Source organism: Ciona robusta, chromosome 7, assembly GCF_009617815.1.
Source record: "Ciona robusta chromosome 7, ASM961781v2".
Classification (NCBI taxonomy): domain Eukaryota; kingdom Metazoa; phylum Chordata; class Ascidiacea; order Phlebobranchia; family Cionidae; genus Ciona; species Ciona robusta.
Genome location: NC_143241.1, coordinates 5401046 through 5419998, shown reverse-complemented (window position 1 = coordinate 5419998; position 18953 = coordinate 5401046). Strand labels below are relative to the sequence as shown.

Below are 18953 nucleotides of genomic sequence, written 5' to 3'. Positions count from 1 at the left end.
TGCATTTTCTGACAGTTGTGGCACATCCCCATGCCAACATGTAACCTTTCTAACTTAGAAGGTATTTCATGTATTTGCACTTTCGTATTTAAAATTGCACCGAGTCTGTGAACTAAAGGATACACAGTACGTTTGGCTGATAATGTAAAAAGGTTTGAAGAAATTAATCTTTTTACAAAACTTGCAGTAAAGAAGAGTACTCGTCTACTTTCCATACATACGTGCTATCTTTTTCAGGACATATGCAAAACGAAATACACAACAACAGCTAGTCACGGGAAACATATACCTGTAAACAAACTGTTAGCTATACGAAATACAGCAATCCCATATCACAACATAGTGGGCAATGGGCATATAATAAGTTAAAATGTTAAATATACGAAATACAGCAATATAAAGGCATAAAATAACACACGTGTTCAAGCATTTAGTAGAGAAAATACCACATAAATATTACTGCTTACTGGCACTTCTGGTTCTTGCACAAGTCTTGCACACGACGACCTTCTGTACTTAAATACTAGTCCATAGAAACAGTATTGAGTTTCACGCATGGGTAGTCGTAGCATTAAACGCATTTTTTTGCAAAAAGTGAATAACTTCTCTTGAATTATCAATACACATAAGCGTACTAAACCTCTACTCTAACTGTTACCAATTTTGGCTATAAATCATACGAAAAAATGCAAAAACTTCGTAAATACTGTTGTAATTCAGTCGCAAATTCCTTTACATTACTTCTTGTTTACTTTTACGCATCAGTGACCAGCAAAGTTCAGAGGTCACGCATAACAACGATATTTTAATGACATCATCTCTTACGTCACTCCACTATTTTCACTGTGGCGTACAGTGAACGTTCTTTGTTGCACCGTTTACTATGAAAGTGTTTCTATTCGACTTTTACTCGCACAACCTTTACTTTATAAAAATGTAACAGTTTATCTACGCTGTGTCTTTTCTCGTTATTATTAAATGGTACTGAATGTGTTTTACTAGCTTTATGCAGTCTTACGTCTGTCTGTTGTGTTAAACCTCTTTGCAGAGATTAAGCTACTCAAAATGACTATTCTGCCCAAAAAGAAGGTTACTAAAGATAAAATACAAAATGATAAGACACAAGGCAGCCATGAGCACCTATCAACACAACATCATTCAGTGAGTTGTCTATATATACATATAATGTTGCATAATATTTGGTAATAATGAAGCAAACCTGTTATGTATGTGTGAGGTTAATGTAAATGTATTGCACGTGTTTTTTTTAGCCTAATTGGTTTTACTTTGTTGCAGCAACACAGCGAAAGTGTAAGCAGTCGTGCCCGCCATGAAACTTCACAAATTCGATCTACAGCGCACTCAAGTGGCCAGTTGGATGACAGACAACATAGAACGAGACCACGTCATCCACCGGAATTTCAAGTGCTGGCAAGTACTGAAAACCAAGCCTCTCCCCTTGGCCCAGCATATGACACTTCTGTGGTTGATGGAGCCACTGGTGTAGCATGTGATTAGTCGACCCTGCTTTGCAATTGCATGCGCGAGTAACACAAGCAAGCAGTGACATTTCAGATGTACCACCGGTCGTACTAAATGTCCCAGTTCCAGGCGAATCCAGTGTTATAGAAAGACCTGCGGTGGTAAAACGCAGACACGGTCGTCAGTCCCCACATTCTATACCATACTCTAGAACTGGTAAAAATTCTCGCGGCTCCCCCACCACACCAGATAATGCTGGCAGCAGCGGCATGCTGGCACCGGCTTCTAAACACCACGGAGCCATGAGGAGACACCACAGTGTACAGGACGACCGGCGACCAATTTCACCGCCTGTAAATGTGGGACTAGGCAATGCTGCAAGATCTACACGACGTAGACAAAGATCTCGTGCTGAAGGCAAAGAAGACAAAGTAGAACATAACTCTGATGACGAGTATGATGCTGCAAGACTAAGAAGGCTGCATCAAGGAGTCAATTTTGAAGAGGTGTTATTACATATACTCTACATAAAGTTTATTCATACAGTTTTTGCATTTTTTTCTAAAAAGTGTGATTTCTGTAGGAAATAATTTAAATAATTACAAAAAAAAAATACAGAGTTTAGAATTTACAAGCACAATTCAAGGAGTCTTTTTGTAAATTTTTTGTGTGACATTGTTAAAATGTAGTTAAATATTATTAAACCTAGCGAACCTCCTTAATTAATGTGGAGAATGCAATATGTATACTTTGGGTCTGCCTGTTTGTATAGATACTTACTAGCAGAATATGGCAATTTTAAAACTTACATTTATTTGCACAATGCACATAGGTATAAGTCATATAACCATACAAATATTTTTTTATAACTCATATACAAATATTACCCATGCAACCCATATCAAGTCAATTTCTTATTTCACAGCTTGAGACTAAATTTGCTCAAGCCCTGAAAGAAGTTCGAGGTTTCGTTATCAAGGAAACTGTAGAGGATGGTGCTTGCTTGTTTCGTGCTGTTGGTAATTATATTGATTGTGTAATTTTTTTAATCGGCGAATATGTAAAGTCTAATATATTGAACTGTATCAAAACACCTCCATTTAAATTAGTACCAATTGGGCTAAATTGTGAATCTGCCAGACCACTGGTGCTGTTTTAACTTTTAAGCTGTACTTTTTAAATCATACAAATACTTTTTTACAAAATTCTTTTTTAGCAAGCACTTTTTCAACTAGGTTAGAGTTACTTAAATCAAACAATTACTTTTTTTTAATAAATAAACACATTATGTCTAATATATATAATAAACAAACATTTTTTTTAGATGTCATTTTGGTACTCGGGCTAAAATGTTTATCACTTCAACCATGTTAATCTGTGATTGTTTATTAAACAAATAAACAGTTCCCCAAATGTTCCCATATATTTTAAACACTGTTTCTTTTAGCTGAGCAAGTGTATGGAGATCAAAACATGCATGATGAAGTCAGAAGAAACTGCATGGATTACATGGTGTGACATTATATTTCAATCTGGTTATTAATCATTAATTTAAAAGCAAAACCATTTTCTATAACAGGAACAGCTCATTTACTATCTTAATCTTGATACTGTTTTTCTGACATTTGATGGAAAGGTATTTCCATGGGTTTACAGTATATGCGTCTATATTTTGGATATTTTAAATGTTAAAAATTACCAATTTTTCAATTTTGACCAAAAATGGATATTTTTTTCTTATTTTTTAATTGTGTTACATTTGATTTAATGAATTTTAGACAAAGAATTCTGATTTCTTTTCCCACTACGTCACTGAGGATTTTGTTGCATATGTAACTCGTAAGCGATTGCCCCACACACATGGCAACCACCTTGAAATGCAGGCAATGGCTGAAATGTACAACCGAAATATCCATGTTTATCAGTACAGCACTGGTAAGAAAAAAAACTAAAAAATTAATTATTAACAACCACTACCATTACCATTTTTGTTCTATGTATGAATAAATAAATGTAACTTTTTTTATCATCGGGGCCAAAAAATGACAGTCGATATAAAAGGGGTGTTCACACACCTCATGCCAGCATACAAGTTACCATATATGTAACTTTGTTTTATAATTAGTTTCAGTAAATTTCTTAGTTATAACATTATATGCAAATCAGCAAATGTATATGTTGTTTTCGTCAGGTGTATGTATTGATCCCACCCTTACAATTATATGCAAATCTTGGTTAAAATTATTTAAACTTTCCCCTTTTTTTCCTTTTATTTGTATATTCCATTAAAAAAGATATATTTTGTACCCAATTAAATAAACATTTTACAAAAAACTACAAAAAACATGATTGAATCTCAAAATGTACAGTCTAGAGCGCTTTAACTAAATATTGAAATGCGATACAGTCAAGTTCTCCCATTTAAACTCTGATTAATTTTTCGCTTAAAAATTCGACACTCTCAGAATTCCACTTTGTGATACTGAGAGAACATATAATAGACAGTAAGACCAATATATACATGCGTTACAGAGCCAATCAACACATTCCAATCATCAAATATAACTGGCAATGAGCCGATAAGAGTTAGCTACCACAGAAACTCCCATTACAACTCAGTCATCAATCCTTACAAAGCAAGTGTGGGAGTTGGACTTGGACTACCATCCTTTCACCCTGGGGTATGTTATAATGTTACCACTGTTTCATTTAACAAAAAAGCCTATTACATTGAACAAAACATATTATATGCTACTAGGAACAAATGGATGTAACTTTCTCATCCTTCCCTAGCCAAAAAATGACAGTCGTTAAACACAAATGTTTTGTTTCATACACCTCATGCCAGCTTACGTGTTACCATGTATCTAACTTTTACACATTTTTTTAAGAATGAATAAACGTAGCTTGCTTTTTCCTTAAATGGCTGGAAAAAGGTAGTCGCTCTAACACAGGTGTTCTGTTACATACACCTCGTGCCAGCTTGCGTGTTACCATGTAACTAACTTGTGGTTAATTTTTTCTTCATGTCTGACAATTTTAAAACCCATTAGTAATGCCGTTAAGTGTCTTCCCCAAGGACAAATACGCCTATCGGATTGATACATATCCTATCAAATTTAGTATCATTTAATTACAATACAAATACCTAACCACTAAGCCACAACAATACCTAACCACTAAGCCACAACGCTGGACAAACTACATAAAGGTTTTTATAAACAGAAATTTTCACAAACCTTTTCTTTTATTTTGTCCAGTTGGCGGATCGTAAACTGCTTGACAGTGCACAGAGGGCATCGGAGCAAGAGCTCTTGGAGAGGCAGATGTTGGAGGACAAGTTTCTCGCTACGGACTGGGAGAACACGGAGGACGAGATGGTTAGAGAGGTAGCTCACTCCTCGCTAGTACAATACCTTCAACACCAGGAGGCGATGGCAAGAGCAAAAAAGGTTTTATATTATTTCTATATGGTGTGAAGTTTATGTGAATATATGTTGATATGTCGAGTTTCTGAATTAAAATGCATTCAGTGGGTAAAAAAATGATGTGTTTGTGAATAAACTGCCACCAAAGCTTAACAATCCTAAAAAAATACATCATGATGGTGTACAAGTGTTACTGGCATTTCGCTTTCTTATGGCACATACTTTAAAATATGACAGAGCAAGGTGCTTGGCTCTGCGCTCGTGCTAAGCTTTGGGTTGGCCAAGATTTTACAACTTTGGCACATTTCTAGCTAAAAAATAAGATCTCACCCCTGTTTCAAATTTGTGACATTCCACCCCAGGTACCCCTAACATACCACCCATGTTTATCAATACAGAACACTACGGATAATTCAACTGAGGCAACAGAACCAACTTGTTCACAAGAAGCCACAAGTTCACAGTCTGCCACTGCTTCTGCACTTCCCAATACAGAAATGGCAATTAAAGAGGTGAATTTTATACCATGCATTCAGAATGGGGCTGGAGTATTTACAGTACATCTTCTTTTATGTATATTTATTCACCCAAAAGTATAGTAATGTTCATTTTTTTATGCACATATGGATATGGTACACTGTAAAAAAACATGGTTTCGTTTTAAAAAGTCATAAAAACAGGGACTTTTTAGGCTTACCAGCTGTCAAAGGCCAAAACAAAACAGTGTTGTTTTGTTAAAAAACAGTGTCTTTTATGTGTATTATCTATCTTTACATGAACTAAATATGTATATTTCTATATTGATTTGCCTAGAGATTTTAGTGCACAACATTTATGTATGATAGACTTTATAACATACAATATTTTTATTTATATCTTTGAACAAAGAGAATTGAATCAACAGTAAAACAACAGTTATTAAAATGTATAGTTAATAGTGTAGTGCAGCAATGTAGACTGTATATATAGGTAAAATTGACATGTATTTTACAACACAGTCGAATGCTGCCGAAGACTCTAGTCTCGCACCAAGCACATCACAAGCCAGCTTCCCAATCTTCAGTAATACTGGTACGTAAACGTAATACTTCACTAAAACTAACTAGCTGGCTGCTTAGCTGAAGTCTTTGGAAACATTTTTTACTAAGTGCACCATGCAAGCATTATATTATTTAATAACCATGAGAGCCATGTATATTTTATAATGAACAAATCTCTTAAAAATTAACTTGATGTGCAGAATTTTTTCAATAAACCTAGCTTAATTGACTGTTCAAGTTTCACATTGGTCTAAATCCTTTCAATATAATTTTTTTTCTATCTATTTTTCTAACTCTGTTCCTTACACAGGTTTTTGAATCTGCATCCTTTAAATACAAATTTTTTTTTCTATTTTATTTAAGTTTTTTTTCTTTTATTTAAGTTTCTTCTATTTCTAACTCTGTTCTTTACACAGGTTACTCTGACTGGGTCGACCAGTCTGATGAAAGTGCAGTCCTTGCACAAGTTATGGCTCAATCACAGCGTGAATATTACGAAGCGCTTACAAAGCCAGGTACCTCTTCTACAGCTACCTGCAGCAAGTACCCTACATACCACTAAGTGCTGATATGTGTTTCTTTTTTCCGTATATCATTGCTTTGCTATATTGCCTATTTTCTCTTCTTTTTAGCACCCAGTTATCTAGTTTGTGTAACACATGTATTAAAATGGGTGCCCACGAATTTCATTATTTTCTTCTTTTAAAAATAGCAGTGTGTGAACCGTGTTGTTCACATTAGTCGTGCACTAAGGCAAGTTTTCACAGATTAAAAACATTTCTTACTTTTTTTTCTTTGAATGCACAAGAAACATTTTTACGTCTTAATTTTGCTTTGAATGGTTCCATGTGTGTTGGTGTTTTGTCATACTTTGCTGTTGGCTTGTCAGTGTTTTTCGGTCGCCAGTACAAGGCTTATTTATGTGTACAAAACACCTTGCATGCTTTACAAGAGCAACTGACTTGCAATTGACTTTCGTGGCTACCTGGAAATACATAGTGAATATGATCAGGGATAAGTTTTTCAACCAAGACATTAAAACTGTAGTTATTATTGTCATTTTATGAAATATCTGGTTTTTGTCCTTTTAAAACAGTTAAGCGTCTTTTCAAACTATTTTCAGAAGCCCCCCCCCACGACTTGCAAGGTAATACACTTGACAAATGAATATATGTGTTTATATTGTTATTTCAACTCTATCCAGTTTAATATCTATCCGCCTTGTCCGGCGCCGTGGCGCAGTTCAACCCAGTGGTCACTAAAGGTTTTCCAAATTATCAGCCATACATAAAAAAATGAAAAAATCCCAAAAAAATAATCACCCACAAAGTAAAACACATGGCAACTCGTAAGCTGGCACGAGGTGTTAAACCCGTGTGATAACGACTGTCGTTTTCCTGCCACGCGAGGATAAAGTAAGTTACAGTCAGTCAGTACAGTCAATATTAAGAATCCCATTTATTGTCCCGCAAAGCGAAGATTAATAAGTTTTAGACTACTTCTACACATAAGTATAAATGTAAGTAGTTCTGGGTTTTGGGATAATGGGCAAATCTGGTTGGTAACATTGGTCTGCTGACAAGGACCTCACCAATATAACTGGGTATAGCCGGATTGAGGTAGATAAAACACATTTGCAGTCTATTTTCTAGTCCCATTTGGTAATGGGGTCCCATCTTCCCCCACCCTACTGTATATAACTACATAGGCATTGGAATTAAACATCTATCCTTGCATGCTGTGTGTCATGGTTTTTTACACCTTTTAAACCTTCTAGTTTCAAACTTGTAAGTTCAGTATTAGCACTGGGTTTAATAACCTGTTTAGTATCTAAAACAATCTTTATAAGCGTTCAAACACATTACCATATAATTGGTAAACTTTACTACTTGTTTCAGTAATTTGTATGGTAGGCAAGGGTGGGGGAAGATGGGACACCTTTTCATTCTATTTTCTTGTCACATTTGGTAGTAAAAAAGTAGGCTACATTTAAAGAGTTATATATCATTATCCTCACTACTCTTATAGACCGTTGTTAATTGTTCAAAACACAACTAGAATATTTGAATTTTATGTGTTAAAGGTGTCCTTCTTCTCTTACAGTACTATAACTTACTTGAAAATTTTTGACAAGTAAACACATGTGCAATACTTAAACCAAAGTTTTTTTAAAAAAGTGGAGGTTTTCGAATAATGTTCTCTAATGTAGAAAATTGTAGATTTCTCGGTTAAGCTGAAATCACCACAGACAAGGCATAGCATAAGATGTGTAATACTAATGTAGTTATATATGCATTGGTTAGATACTCTTATACAGATTACAGTAGGCTATCTATGGTTAAAGACATAAGTACTTAAACACATAAAACCATCATACCTGTTTTACTTTCTTTAACTTGTTTATTCATTGATGTCAAAATCTGAATCTTCTGAAAGACATTATCAATGGAATAAAAAATACAATTAAAAATATGATTTGAACGAAAAAATACTTTTGTTGATGCCTTGTGTGTAACTAAAATGAAGGTATTTTACAGATGAAAAGTGTCTTCATCTGTAAAATACCTTCATTTTAGTTTGTATAAAAAAATAAAGGATAAATTATTGAAGAAAATTTGCAATGAAAATTAGTTTTGAGGTACAAGGTACAGGGCGAGTGCTACTGTCTCGTCTCCAATTTAATCTTCCGGTTTTCCAAGGGAAAATATTGTTAGCCAATTATCGCCTTTTTAAATTTTGCGTAAGTACTTTTGCCCATGAGCATTACAGATACTTACCGCCATAATATCTGCGACGGGAACTGTAGGGGCGTCGGGAACAAATATACACTGCGTCTACCAAACAGAGAAGTCCGAACAACAAAGTGATCAGTAGTTATGTTCTTACCTTTAGAATCTAAAGAAAGATGATCTCAGTCGTACTGGTAGCTAATACGTGACTCTTAATCGTCGGTCTTTAGTTGTATGAGGTTTAAATGAGCCGGAATCGCGTTTATGAATTATCCTGTTATACAGTTTGGCTCTGCTCTTGAAAGTATGTATTGTATATTCCTTCCGAAAAAATATTCTTTGTTAGTCTTCCTTGCGCCCAAAGTCCTTGGAAACGATTTAATGACTCAGTCACATTACCATAGCTAAAAAGACGGATTATAAAACTACAAGTGAGTAGTTAAAAAGACAATTCTTTTTAAATATTTTGTTCATTTTATGCGATGTGTAATAATGCGACTTTTTGAATTGCCTACAAAGGTATTTTATTGTAGATTTGCTACTAAAACCAAGGACTGAATTGTTGTCTGTGATAAAACAAAGTACATTTTCTGATCTTTTTTAAATTACGTTCACGAAGATCAGATAATACGGAATGAATATTAATTATGTTAATTTTTTGACATAGTTGTAGAGGCATAGTCCGTGCTTTTTGGTGACAATGGGTCTGATGTATCTGGTGCGCCGACAATGGAAGGGTCACCAGAATGGTGCTTGAGCCAGTCCATTTTAAGCTTATGTTGTGCCACTGCTTCGTTAACTCTCTCGTCAATCATTTCTTCAGTCAACGTGCCATCTGTGGAGGCATATCCGTATGCCTGGCAATGCAATAATAAATTATAAAAGGGCAAACATTGGCCTGAAACAATTTGTAAGTGTCCTTGGCAAAGAGACATATTTAATCTTATTTTAGTAATCAAAGGTTTGCTACTGTATAAATCAAAATTAATGATATAGTACTGTAATGGTGGACCTTTACAACATATTATACAAATATCTGGATCATTTTTTAAACAATTAACAACGGTCTATGAGAGTCATTAAGATACAGTTTTATAATTATTTAAAAGTTCCTTGTTTACTGCCAAATGGGACGAGAAAATATAATGAAAATCATCTTCCCCACCCTACTATATATTACCTGCCACGCCACAGCAAGTTTTGAAATCTCACGACCCGACATTCCTTCAGTTTTATCTGCGATCTCAGAGCACTTAGTGCTGAAGTCGAAATCACCGAGTTTTAGACGCCTGGAAATCAACATTAATGACAAATAGCACTAAGATATAAGTCAAAGAACTAGCATACTTCATGTTTTAATACAGAAAAAAATGGTAAACTGGACTCAAAATGCCATTTTCCACACCTGTCAAGTTATATGCCACTCCAAAAATCACAAAATACGAAGACTCATATGGGTTCAAGGCTTGCGCTGCTACCATTGTGGGTGTATGTGTCCGTGGGCAAGACACTTAACGGCAATTGCTCTAACCCAGTGGCCACTAATGGGTTGTGGGAATTATCAGCCATATATATATATATAAAAAAATCTAAAAAAATCATCACCCACAAAGTTACATACATGGTAAGTCTGGTATGAGGTGTACGAAACAGAACACCCGTGTTATAACGACTGTCTTTTCCGACCACTCGTGAACTAAGCAAGTTCTATTAATCACATGTGTTGCAAAATTGGCAAATTTTTTATAAGTAAATATTTTCTAAAAGACTTTTATAAGATTTGTATAAAACACTTAACTCAGTACAGTGGTAAGAAAGACCTGAAGCCTAATATTAAAATATTGACACTCATGTTGTTGACTTACTGTTTAGTGTTCATAGCAGGTTCAAGAACATATTTATCAAAATAAAGTCGCACCAGACGTTCTCTTTCATCAGAACCTGAAAAGTAATAAAGTTGTCACTAATGGGTTGTCCAAACTATCAGAAGTAAAGTAATATTTTATACCTGGCAATGAAAATTCCACAATTTCATCAATTCGATCATTTATTGCCCAATCTAACTGCTCGGGTTGGTTACTTGCTAATACCATCATGAATCTAAAAACAAAATTAACAACACAAGTTTAAGTTTCATTCAAGCTAGGCGTTTGTCCATTAAAACCACAGAGAAACTGAAAGAAACTGAGTACTGAAAGAAAAAAAACCTGGGTATGCATCTGTGGCTAACAGAAGGAAAAGCATAAACATTACATGTGTGTTGGAGCAAGTAGTTGAAATATAGTGTATTTGTGTATTTTCTCAATTTCTTTGAAACAAATGATGTCATAATAATTGTGGCTTCTTCTGCAATTAAAAAACGGTGCCAATGTCTGTGAAACGGACATTGCTTCAACCCAGTGGTTACTAATCGTTTTTAAAACCTGAGTGTCTGGGTAATAGAAAAACTCCGGCCTAAATCTCAGGTTTCATGGTGTGCCATGCTGTATGACATTACCCACAAAAAATAAGTATTAATTCTTTTAGTAACATGTTGTACACTTATTTTATATTTTATGATAGTATGCTAAAAGGTATGGCATCAATTACCTATCATGAAAAAAACATGAGTTTGGGTATATAAATATCAAAAATGAAACTAACTTATTTGATTGGTCTCCAGTCCTGTAGAGGAATGCATTTAAAGTTGCTCTCAAATCTTCGCTGATTTTTTCCTGCAGGAAAAGTCAGAGAAAGAAAATTAAAAATTATTTTAAAAAAGCAATTGACCCCAGTAAGATTTAGTTAACCCAAGCCCTAGTCCTTGAATCTTTTTCTGAAATTTGACCACAAAAGGCGATTAAACAAACTTACAGTTGCTCGTTTCCGTAAAAATGCATCGGCTTCGTCAACAAAAAGGAGCAAACTGTCAAGAAATTCAGAAGTAATATATAAAAGCAAATAGTTCACAAATTTTACATAAAACTTTGTAAGTTTTTATTTAAGTGGTTAAAATGTTTAAACCCTTCCATCATATTTCTATTTAAAACTATTTTTACATCAATGAGCTACAGAATATTTTCATGAAAAAAAGTAAAATGTGAACTAGTTTTGTTTACTACAATTACTTTTCTAGTCTTCATCATAATTTTACACTTTTTTAAAACCAGTCTTTCTAAAAAAATTAAAAAGAATTTCATGAAAAAGTAAAATAAAAATATTGTTACCCTCTCCTGCTGCTGTTTGCCCAATCAAACATTTTATGGGTGGCTGTGACCCCCTCACGACCCATCGGAGCCACATCACCCCCTGTCATGATTGCAAAGTCCATACCAGAATGCATGGCAAGTTTCTGAAATTGAGAGATTTGGAAAAAATCAGAATCTTTTAATAGCTTCTAAACTTGAGAATTTTCTACAATTATCAACGCACTAAAAGCACAAAACAGTGCCAAATCAAGTAATAAAAATAAGCTTACTTTAGAAAACAAGGTCTTCCCTGTACCAGGTGGTCCATGTAACAAAATGTTACGATATACACCTTTGTTTCGTTTGGTGTTTCGGGTCGCTATGGCGATGTCTCTAACACGCTCCTCTAAGGTGGGCTAGAAGTAAAACAAACACAAAATTACAACAAAGTGGCAAATTTAGCAAAAACACCATTTTGACTTTTTTTGTGTAACAAGCAGAGGTTTTTAAAAAGCAAGACTTTTAATATGAATATTACAGAATTTAAACATGAATTAAAAATTATTTTAAAATCTAATGCAATCTACTATTTATAATGCAGTGTGCAACCGTTACCTACTATGTTGCACGTTGCACCTAAATATAGTGTCTTCCAGTTATATGCCCAAATTTATTATTAACCCATGTTATATTCCATGATTTGCATTTTTATGAAATTATCCAAATAAACCCCACATACTCTTAGCACGACTCCTTTCAATGCATCTTCAGGATGACTAAGTAATCTCCGCGTTGTAATAATCGGATGTTTAAACATCTCAAGCACGGTGAATCGGCTTGTGTCACGGACAAGCGACGGTTTTCCGAGTCTCGCTTCAATATAACGAGCGGCAACTCCAATTGCATTTTTAGAAGTGTAGACTCCAGCAGCAACGAGAGTTAAACCAAATGCCTGGAGGGAAGATGTAATTTTATGTTTTACTAATGCATAACTGACTAGACAACTAAACAAAACAATTTTTTTTAATAAAAGAAAATTACATTTAACGAAAAGAAATAAAATTTATATATAAGACACATCACATAAATCAACTTAAAAAAAAATTTTTTTTTTAATTACAGAAAATGACAGTTCCCCCCAAAAAAGAAAACCACACTGTACAACTTACAGCAGTTGTGATTTTGTCCCAATCTCCAAGAAAAGCTTTAGCACCGTCACCTAAAACAGTTCCAGCCGTCCTGAAGAGAGGTAAAAATAATATTTTAGAAAATCAGATACAATAAATACACTAACTCATACATCAGATCAAAATTTTATCACATAGTGTGCATTTTCGAAACACGGTTTTAAAATAGCCTACACTTTTAAAAAACAAAAAATATACGTTTTTGGCACAATTTTCATTTTATTTACCCAACTTTCAACAATTACTCAATTTTTATTTAAAAAAATCAAGTTTATTATTAACTAACTTGATTGATTCCAAGACAGTTTCTCTTTTTTCTGCCGCTTCTAACTTGATTTCCTCACGTCGAATATCTTTATTTGCACGATCAGCTTTTGCACGAGCAATAGCTTCTGCCTCAGCACGAGCCATTTCATTATCTCGTCGTAACTTCATTTCATGCTCCAGGGTGGCTATATAGGGGTCATTATTAAGAGCAGATATTTTCTGGGGTGACTTTATTAAAAAGCACATATTTTCTGGGGTGACTTTATTAAAATGCAGATATTTTCTGGGGTGACTTTATTAAAAAGCACATATTTTCTGGGGTGACTTTATTAAAAATCAGGTATTTTATGGGATGACATTTTTAAAAGTAGTTATACCAAAAGTAGTCAATTATAGGAAACCTCATTGATTGATGTGTTGTATACTGTATACTTTAGCACTGTTTGTTCGTATAGACATTTACCAGGGACTAAATCTTATTGGGTGTTATAGTTCTCCCGTTTAAACTTTAAACTTTTCAATGTATTACAATCACAAACCTCTTCTCATTGATTCTTGTTTTTCAACCGACTGTTCCTGTCTTCTTAGATTATCTTCATTCATCAGGGATTGCTGTTTAAGTTGGTCGTCATATCTACGTCGAGCTAACAGGTCTTGGTACTCTGCTTGCTATAAACAAAAATATTCAATATATATATTATATGTACTGTTGCTGTATTACAGTCAAATAAAACAAACTAAAACTTAATGGAAAAACTTTGTAAAATATTTTTTAAAGGTTCTTCTTGTAATTTTTATTTGGGATCTCAAATGTTTTATCTGCCATATGGTGAGGCATCATTTTTAGCATCAGTCATTTAAGATCACAAATATATAAATTCTGAAAGTTCACTTTTAGAACAGCGGATTTAATATTTTCGCAAAAATATAACTATAAAGTTTTGTCTATTGTGCTATACAGTTGGGTGGGGGAAGATGGGACACCTTTTTATTCGATCCCATTTGGTAGTAAACAAAGAACAATCAAAGAATTTTAAAGTCATATCCTCACAACTCCCGTAAACAGTTGTCAATGGTTTAAAGCAAGACCAGGATACTTGTATATTATGTTCTAAAGGTAATCCGTCTTCCCCCTCACCCTACTATATGATAATTAACAATCTAGTACTACCTCTTTTTTAATCTTTGCATCTTGTGATAAAGTTTTTCTTCTTTCTTCCCCTTGCATTTTAATCTGATCCATTTTCAAATGCTCCAAGTTCATTTCATACTCCTGTAAAAACATATAGTTACACAAAACAAACTAGACCAAAACATATGGTTACACTAACTTACACATGGTACATGTAAGATGCTTGCTTGTATAATACAAACTAGACCTGAACAAAATTTTATTAAACATATTATATCAATGTTTACCTTTACTTTGCCCTGAAACTCAACTTGCTTGGTCGTCTCTTGCATTCGTGCTAGCTCAAGTGCATCTTTTGCATTGGCTGCATTTAAAAGAAAACTTACATTTAATTTTAGTTCCCTGTGTAAGATGTCAAAAAAACAACAAACAGAAAAATAGGCCTACTTCAAAAAATGCAAAGATTACAAATTTATATACGTATATTTAATTTTGATTTCCAGTATATGATGTACTATAGGCTAATGTCAACAAATATAATACAGTATATATACTCCAAAAAATGCAAAGATTACAAACCGACATTTAATATTAATTCCCAGCATATAGGTTATTATGTCCAAAAAAATAAAAATACACACACATATCAATATATATACAGGCTAGACTTTAAAAATGCAAAGATTACATATTTACATTTAAATTTAGTTCCCACTAAAAAATGTCATTAAAAAAATAGAAGACTCCTATTTCAAAACTTCTCCACAAATATTTTACCTGAATGGTCTAATTCTTTAGCAGCTCTTGCCGCTCTTTCTAGACCTGTTGGGTCAAAATTTGACCATTTGTCTCCAGGTTTATTTTTTGTGTCCTTGGATGTTTCTGGAGGGGTTGGGGGAGGAGGAAGATCTGCCGGATCAAGTTTAATGTCCGGAAGATCAGCTCCTTTTCCGCCGAAAAATCGGCTCAATAAAGAATTGTCCATTTTCAAAATTTAACTAGATTTGCATACGAAAATAATGTTGTCGGCAAAATATCACTCTACTATCCCTAAGCTCTATGGAAACATAATAGCATTTAGGCTATTAAAGTTATGCGATTTACTCAACGGGGAATAGGAAAATTTCACTATATGGACATACAAAAATAATGTTGTGGGCAAAATATCTCTTTATTAAATTATTACTACTGCTATGCTCTATGGAAACATGGTAGTACTTATATAGTTGTTATGGTTGCTCGATTTTGCTGAACTGGGAATAATTTTATATTGAGTTTAAATAAGCAAATCAAAAATTAGTAATTTAAATATATTATATAGGTGGAAAAAACCTAGCTAGTTCGTAAATTGAAAGAATATTTAAAGTAATAAGCAGAGGTGATTGGGTGTGAAAAAACGTTGATAAAGTAAAGCAGCTGAAAAATATAAGTACCAGTAAGCTAATTCAGGTTGCTTATGTTACAAATCAGCACAAAACTTTTCAACAATGTACATTTTGTTTTTTTACAAAGATTTTTTTGTTCGACAAATAGCAATAGTTTCAAAAAAAGTTTCTTCTCACAAACCTTCTAGTCGCACTGCTAGAGAAAATTCGTTAATAAATAATATGTAGCAAACATCAATCAGAAATTTGTATTTTTATCAGCTCGGAACGGAGGTAAAAATCCTTAGTCCATGCATTTTCTGCACTTCAGTTTTAAGTGCTTCATTTACAAGTTTATGCTGCTGCACAACCCTTTTACCCTTAAAGTCTGAAGACACGATATGAACCTCGTACATATCTCCGCAACCCCCTGAGATATCCTTCACTTGAATGGACTCTGAATTCGGAAAAGCAACTTTTAAAATCCCTTCAATTTTGGCTTCACCATTAGTTGGACTGGCATCAGCAGTAAACCAGCGTATTCTGGTCTTTGCAGAATTGTTTATGAACAAATTTGATGATTTTGTTGCAGTGTGTGGCTTGATTGTTAACCTGTTGTTAAATGATATCGTCCCACAATAATATTTTTGGCGGAGAACTGGAATAAGCGGCTTGCTATCGCTAAACAGTGATCGAACAATTATACCAGTGATCATTCTATTAACCTAAACTGTAGGTGATCTGAATAACAATCTAATTCTGGTTTAGAATTATGCTGTATGAAAACACGCCGATCAAATTAGTATTTTATACAAAATCTTGTCTCCAAAAATACAAATACCCAAAAATTATTGTAAAGTTTGCATCGTATTTGTATATAGTTCATAATTTAATCAAACATTCGCATTATATAGACCAGAGTACGGTGGTAGTGAATAATTCTCCGCCTATGTTTTCTGCTAACCACTAACCCTAACTATTAATCCATAAAACCCCTAACTAGCCCCCAACTAATACGCCCCAACTCAGCAAGACAAGAACCTCTAACACTTTCCACTAGCCTAATCTGTAACGTACCGGAGGATTTTTCACTAGTGCCTAAAAATGTATATTAATTTCTACCTTAATGTGATATATTTTACGATTTTATTTTTGCAGCTTACTATACATAATATTCTTGTTTGTATTTTACAACCTTCACGCACTGTTGCTACATGTGCTTTCATAGAAATCGTACACGCAACACAAATGCAATCTTGTAAAATACGAACGCATAATTAAAATACATCGTCAATGTACCACATTTCCAAAGATTAAAGATGTTTAGCTGCAAAATATACATTGTTACGGAAATTAACGACATGCAAAAGTCTCAAAAGACAACCGTAGACATGAACACGTGTGAATATATAGCATTGAAAAGATGACGTAAGAACAAAGTAACTTATTAAACAATTTACAATAGTTTAGATTAAAACTAGCAACCACAGATGGTTTTAATCTCTTTGTTTTCATTCTTACCTGTCTATACATGCAGAAATACAATAATAAATATAAAATCTTAAAACATTTTTTGTTATTAGCCGACAGTTTCTTCACTGCAAAACAGAAGGCGCTTTTTCCAGTCGGGAAAAGAAGCCAGAACACAAATGTTGCAAACAATCATGCTGCTACTGTACAGTATTTCTGTAATAGTTTCTGAACCAGTAAACTCCATTGAAAGAACCGCGCCCAAGATAAACGCAATGTCAAAGAAAACGCAAAATCCTGTACTGGTAGCTAATCGGACGATAAGGGATTCCAAGCGGGCATCATTTTGGGTGAAGACTTTTCTTATTTTTAGGGCCTTCAGTAAAGGGTAGAGTACTAAGAAAAGCAGAAGTGTCTGCATTAAAACTCGATTTGCAAGAACAACGATTAATCCGATCCATTGTGGTAAGTATTTCTTACAAATCATGCAGCCCAAACTTGCGCTGGTGTACGTTACCGTTAGGTTAAACATTAGTGTGCTTGCTGCTGTTGTAATTAACACAAAGAAGAAAATGAATTTGCTGAACCACCGTAGTCGGCTGGAGTACATTCCTTTCATCGGGCCGGAGGTATAAAAACCTCGCTGTCGCATCCACAAAATAGCATATAGCGAGTCCATGCTAATGTTATATAGCAGTAGATAGACAAAGAAACCAGCACGGCAAAACACCTCGCTCAAGCTGCCGAAGTAGAGTTGCAAAAGTACGAACACGGCGCTTAAGAACGAAGCTAGGACAGCAATTACAGTCATAACTTCGGACCAAAAACGCATTTGATTTTTAGCTTTTCCCTTCGCTTTCTGCTGGACATTCTTTGCACTTGAAGTTTGTTGTACATTTCGTATATCTTGCTGAGAATCGCAGGCAGAATAACGACTGAAATTCTGTTGATTAGAAATATGTTGATTGTCAGGAACTTCTGTAGGTTCGTCTGTATCTGAACGCACACGACGATATTGGTAGGTCAAAGTGGCAATCAACAAATACGCTGACATCACAAAAAGAAATCCTTCGCATAATACTTCAGCAAGCCAGATTTTCCTCGAAAAATATTCGCTATCAATCTCGATTGTACAGTTCTCATCCGTATCCATAATGCGTTAGCCAACTTATGCAACGTACAGTATAGAAGCGGATGCTAATGCAAATATAATTAAATAAGCTGCGGAGATATGCATAACGGTATCAACAAGCGTCAGGTATAAATAAGGGCCCACAGGCCGCGGCGGTTAATTTCTTAGGTATATTTACACCCTGAATGCACATAACGATAGCAGGCGAAGATTAATTGAAAGGAAATGCGTACCGTTGACTCATCAGTATTGTAGACCTTACGGACCACTATTGAATGGATGGGTATATAAATACGGATATTACTAATATGGTAAAATGACAAATTTTACATACCCTACAGTAGGGTAGGGGAAGATGGGACACTTTTGAATTTTTTTTCGTCCCATTTTGTAGTACACAAAGAACATTTAAATAATTATAAAACCGTATTCTACCGACTTCCATAGAACGTTGTTAATTGTTTAAAACACGATATTTGGATATCATGTGCTAAAGGTGTTCCGTCTTCCCCCGCCTTAATATATTAAAGGATAAATCATGTAGTATAACCAAAC

At 34.3% G+C, this 18953-nt stretch overlaps 3 protein-coding genes and 1 pseudogene across 4 annotated transcripts; 1 reads left to right on the top strand and 3 right to left on the bottom strand.

The window, feature by feature from the left end:
- The first annotated feature begins 806 nt into the window (after positions 1-806).
- LOC149734114 (uncharacterized) lies at positions 807-7118 on the top strand (annotated as a pseudogene). Its single transcript, XR_016385355.1, has 10 exons — positions 807-1161; positions 1297-1988; positions 2408-2501; positions 2930-2994; positions 3261-3417; positions 4015-4163; positions 4743-4934; positions 5309-5422; positions 5909-5981; positions 6367-7118. The product of XR_016385355.1 is annotated as an uncharacterized LOC149734114 (transcript).
- Positions 7119-9178: 2060 nt separating this feature from the next.
- Positions 9179-15417, bottom strand: LOC149734113 (ATPase family AAA domain-containing protein 3A-like). The gene is made up of 15 exons (XM_089881545.1): positions 15210-15417; positions 14720-14796; positions 14472-14573; positions 13840-13969; positions 13320-13485; positions 13016-13085; positions 12586-12798; positions 12137-12262; positions 11886-12010; positions 11533-11584; positions 11323-11393; positions 10688-10779; positions 10545-10620; positions 9860-9968; positions 9179-9536 (listed from the first exon to the last, which is right to left on the bottom strand). The coding sequence occupies exons 1-15, from the start codon at positions 15415-15417 to the stop codon at positions 9330-9332; spliced, it is 1824 nt and encodes a 607-aa protein (XP_089737671.1). The 3' UTR covers positions 9179-9329.
- Positions 15418-15488: 71 nt separating this feature from the next.
- Positions 15489-16512, bottom strand: LOC149734112 (bolA-like protein 3). The gene has a single exon (XM_089881601.1). It carries the CDS (start codon positions 16510-16512, stop codon positions 16075-16077), a length of 438 nt encoding a protein of 145 aa, XP_089737727.1. The 3' UTR covers positions 15489-16074.
- LOC149734111 (uncharacterized) lies at positions 15489-18910 on the bottom strand. Its single transcript, XM_089881572.1, has one exon. The coding sequence runs from the start codon at positions 18417-18419 to the stop codon at positions 17376-17378; it is 1044 nt and encodes a 347-aa protein (XP_089737698.1). The 5' UTR covers positions 18420-18910; the 3' UTR covers positions 15489-17375.
- Between the last annotated feature and the right edge of the window lie 43 nt (positions 18911-18953).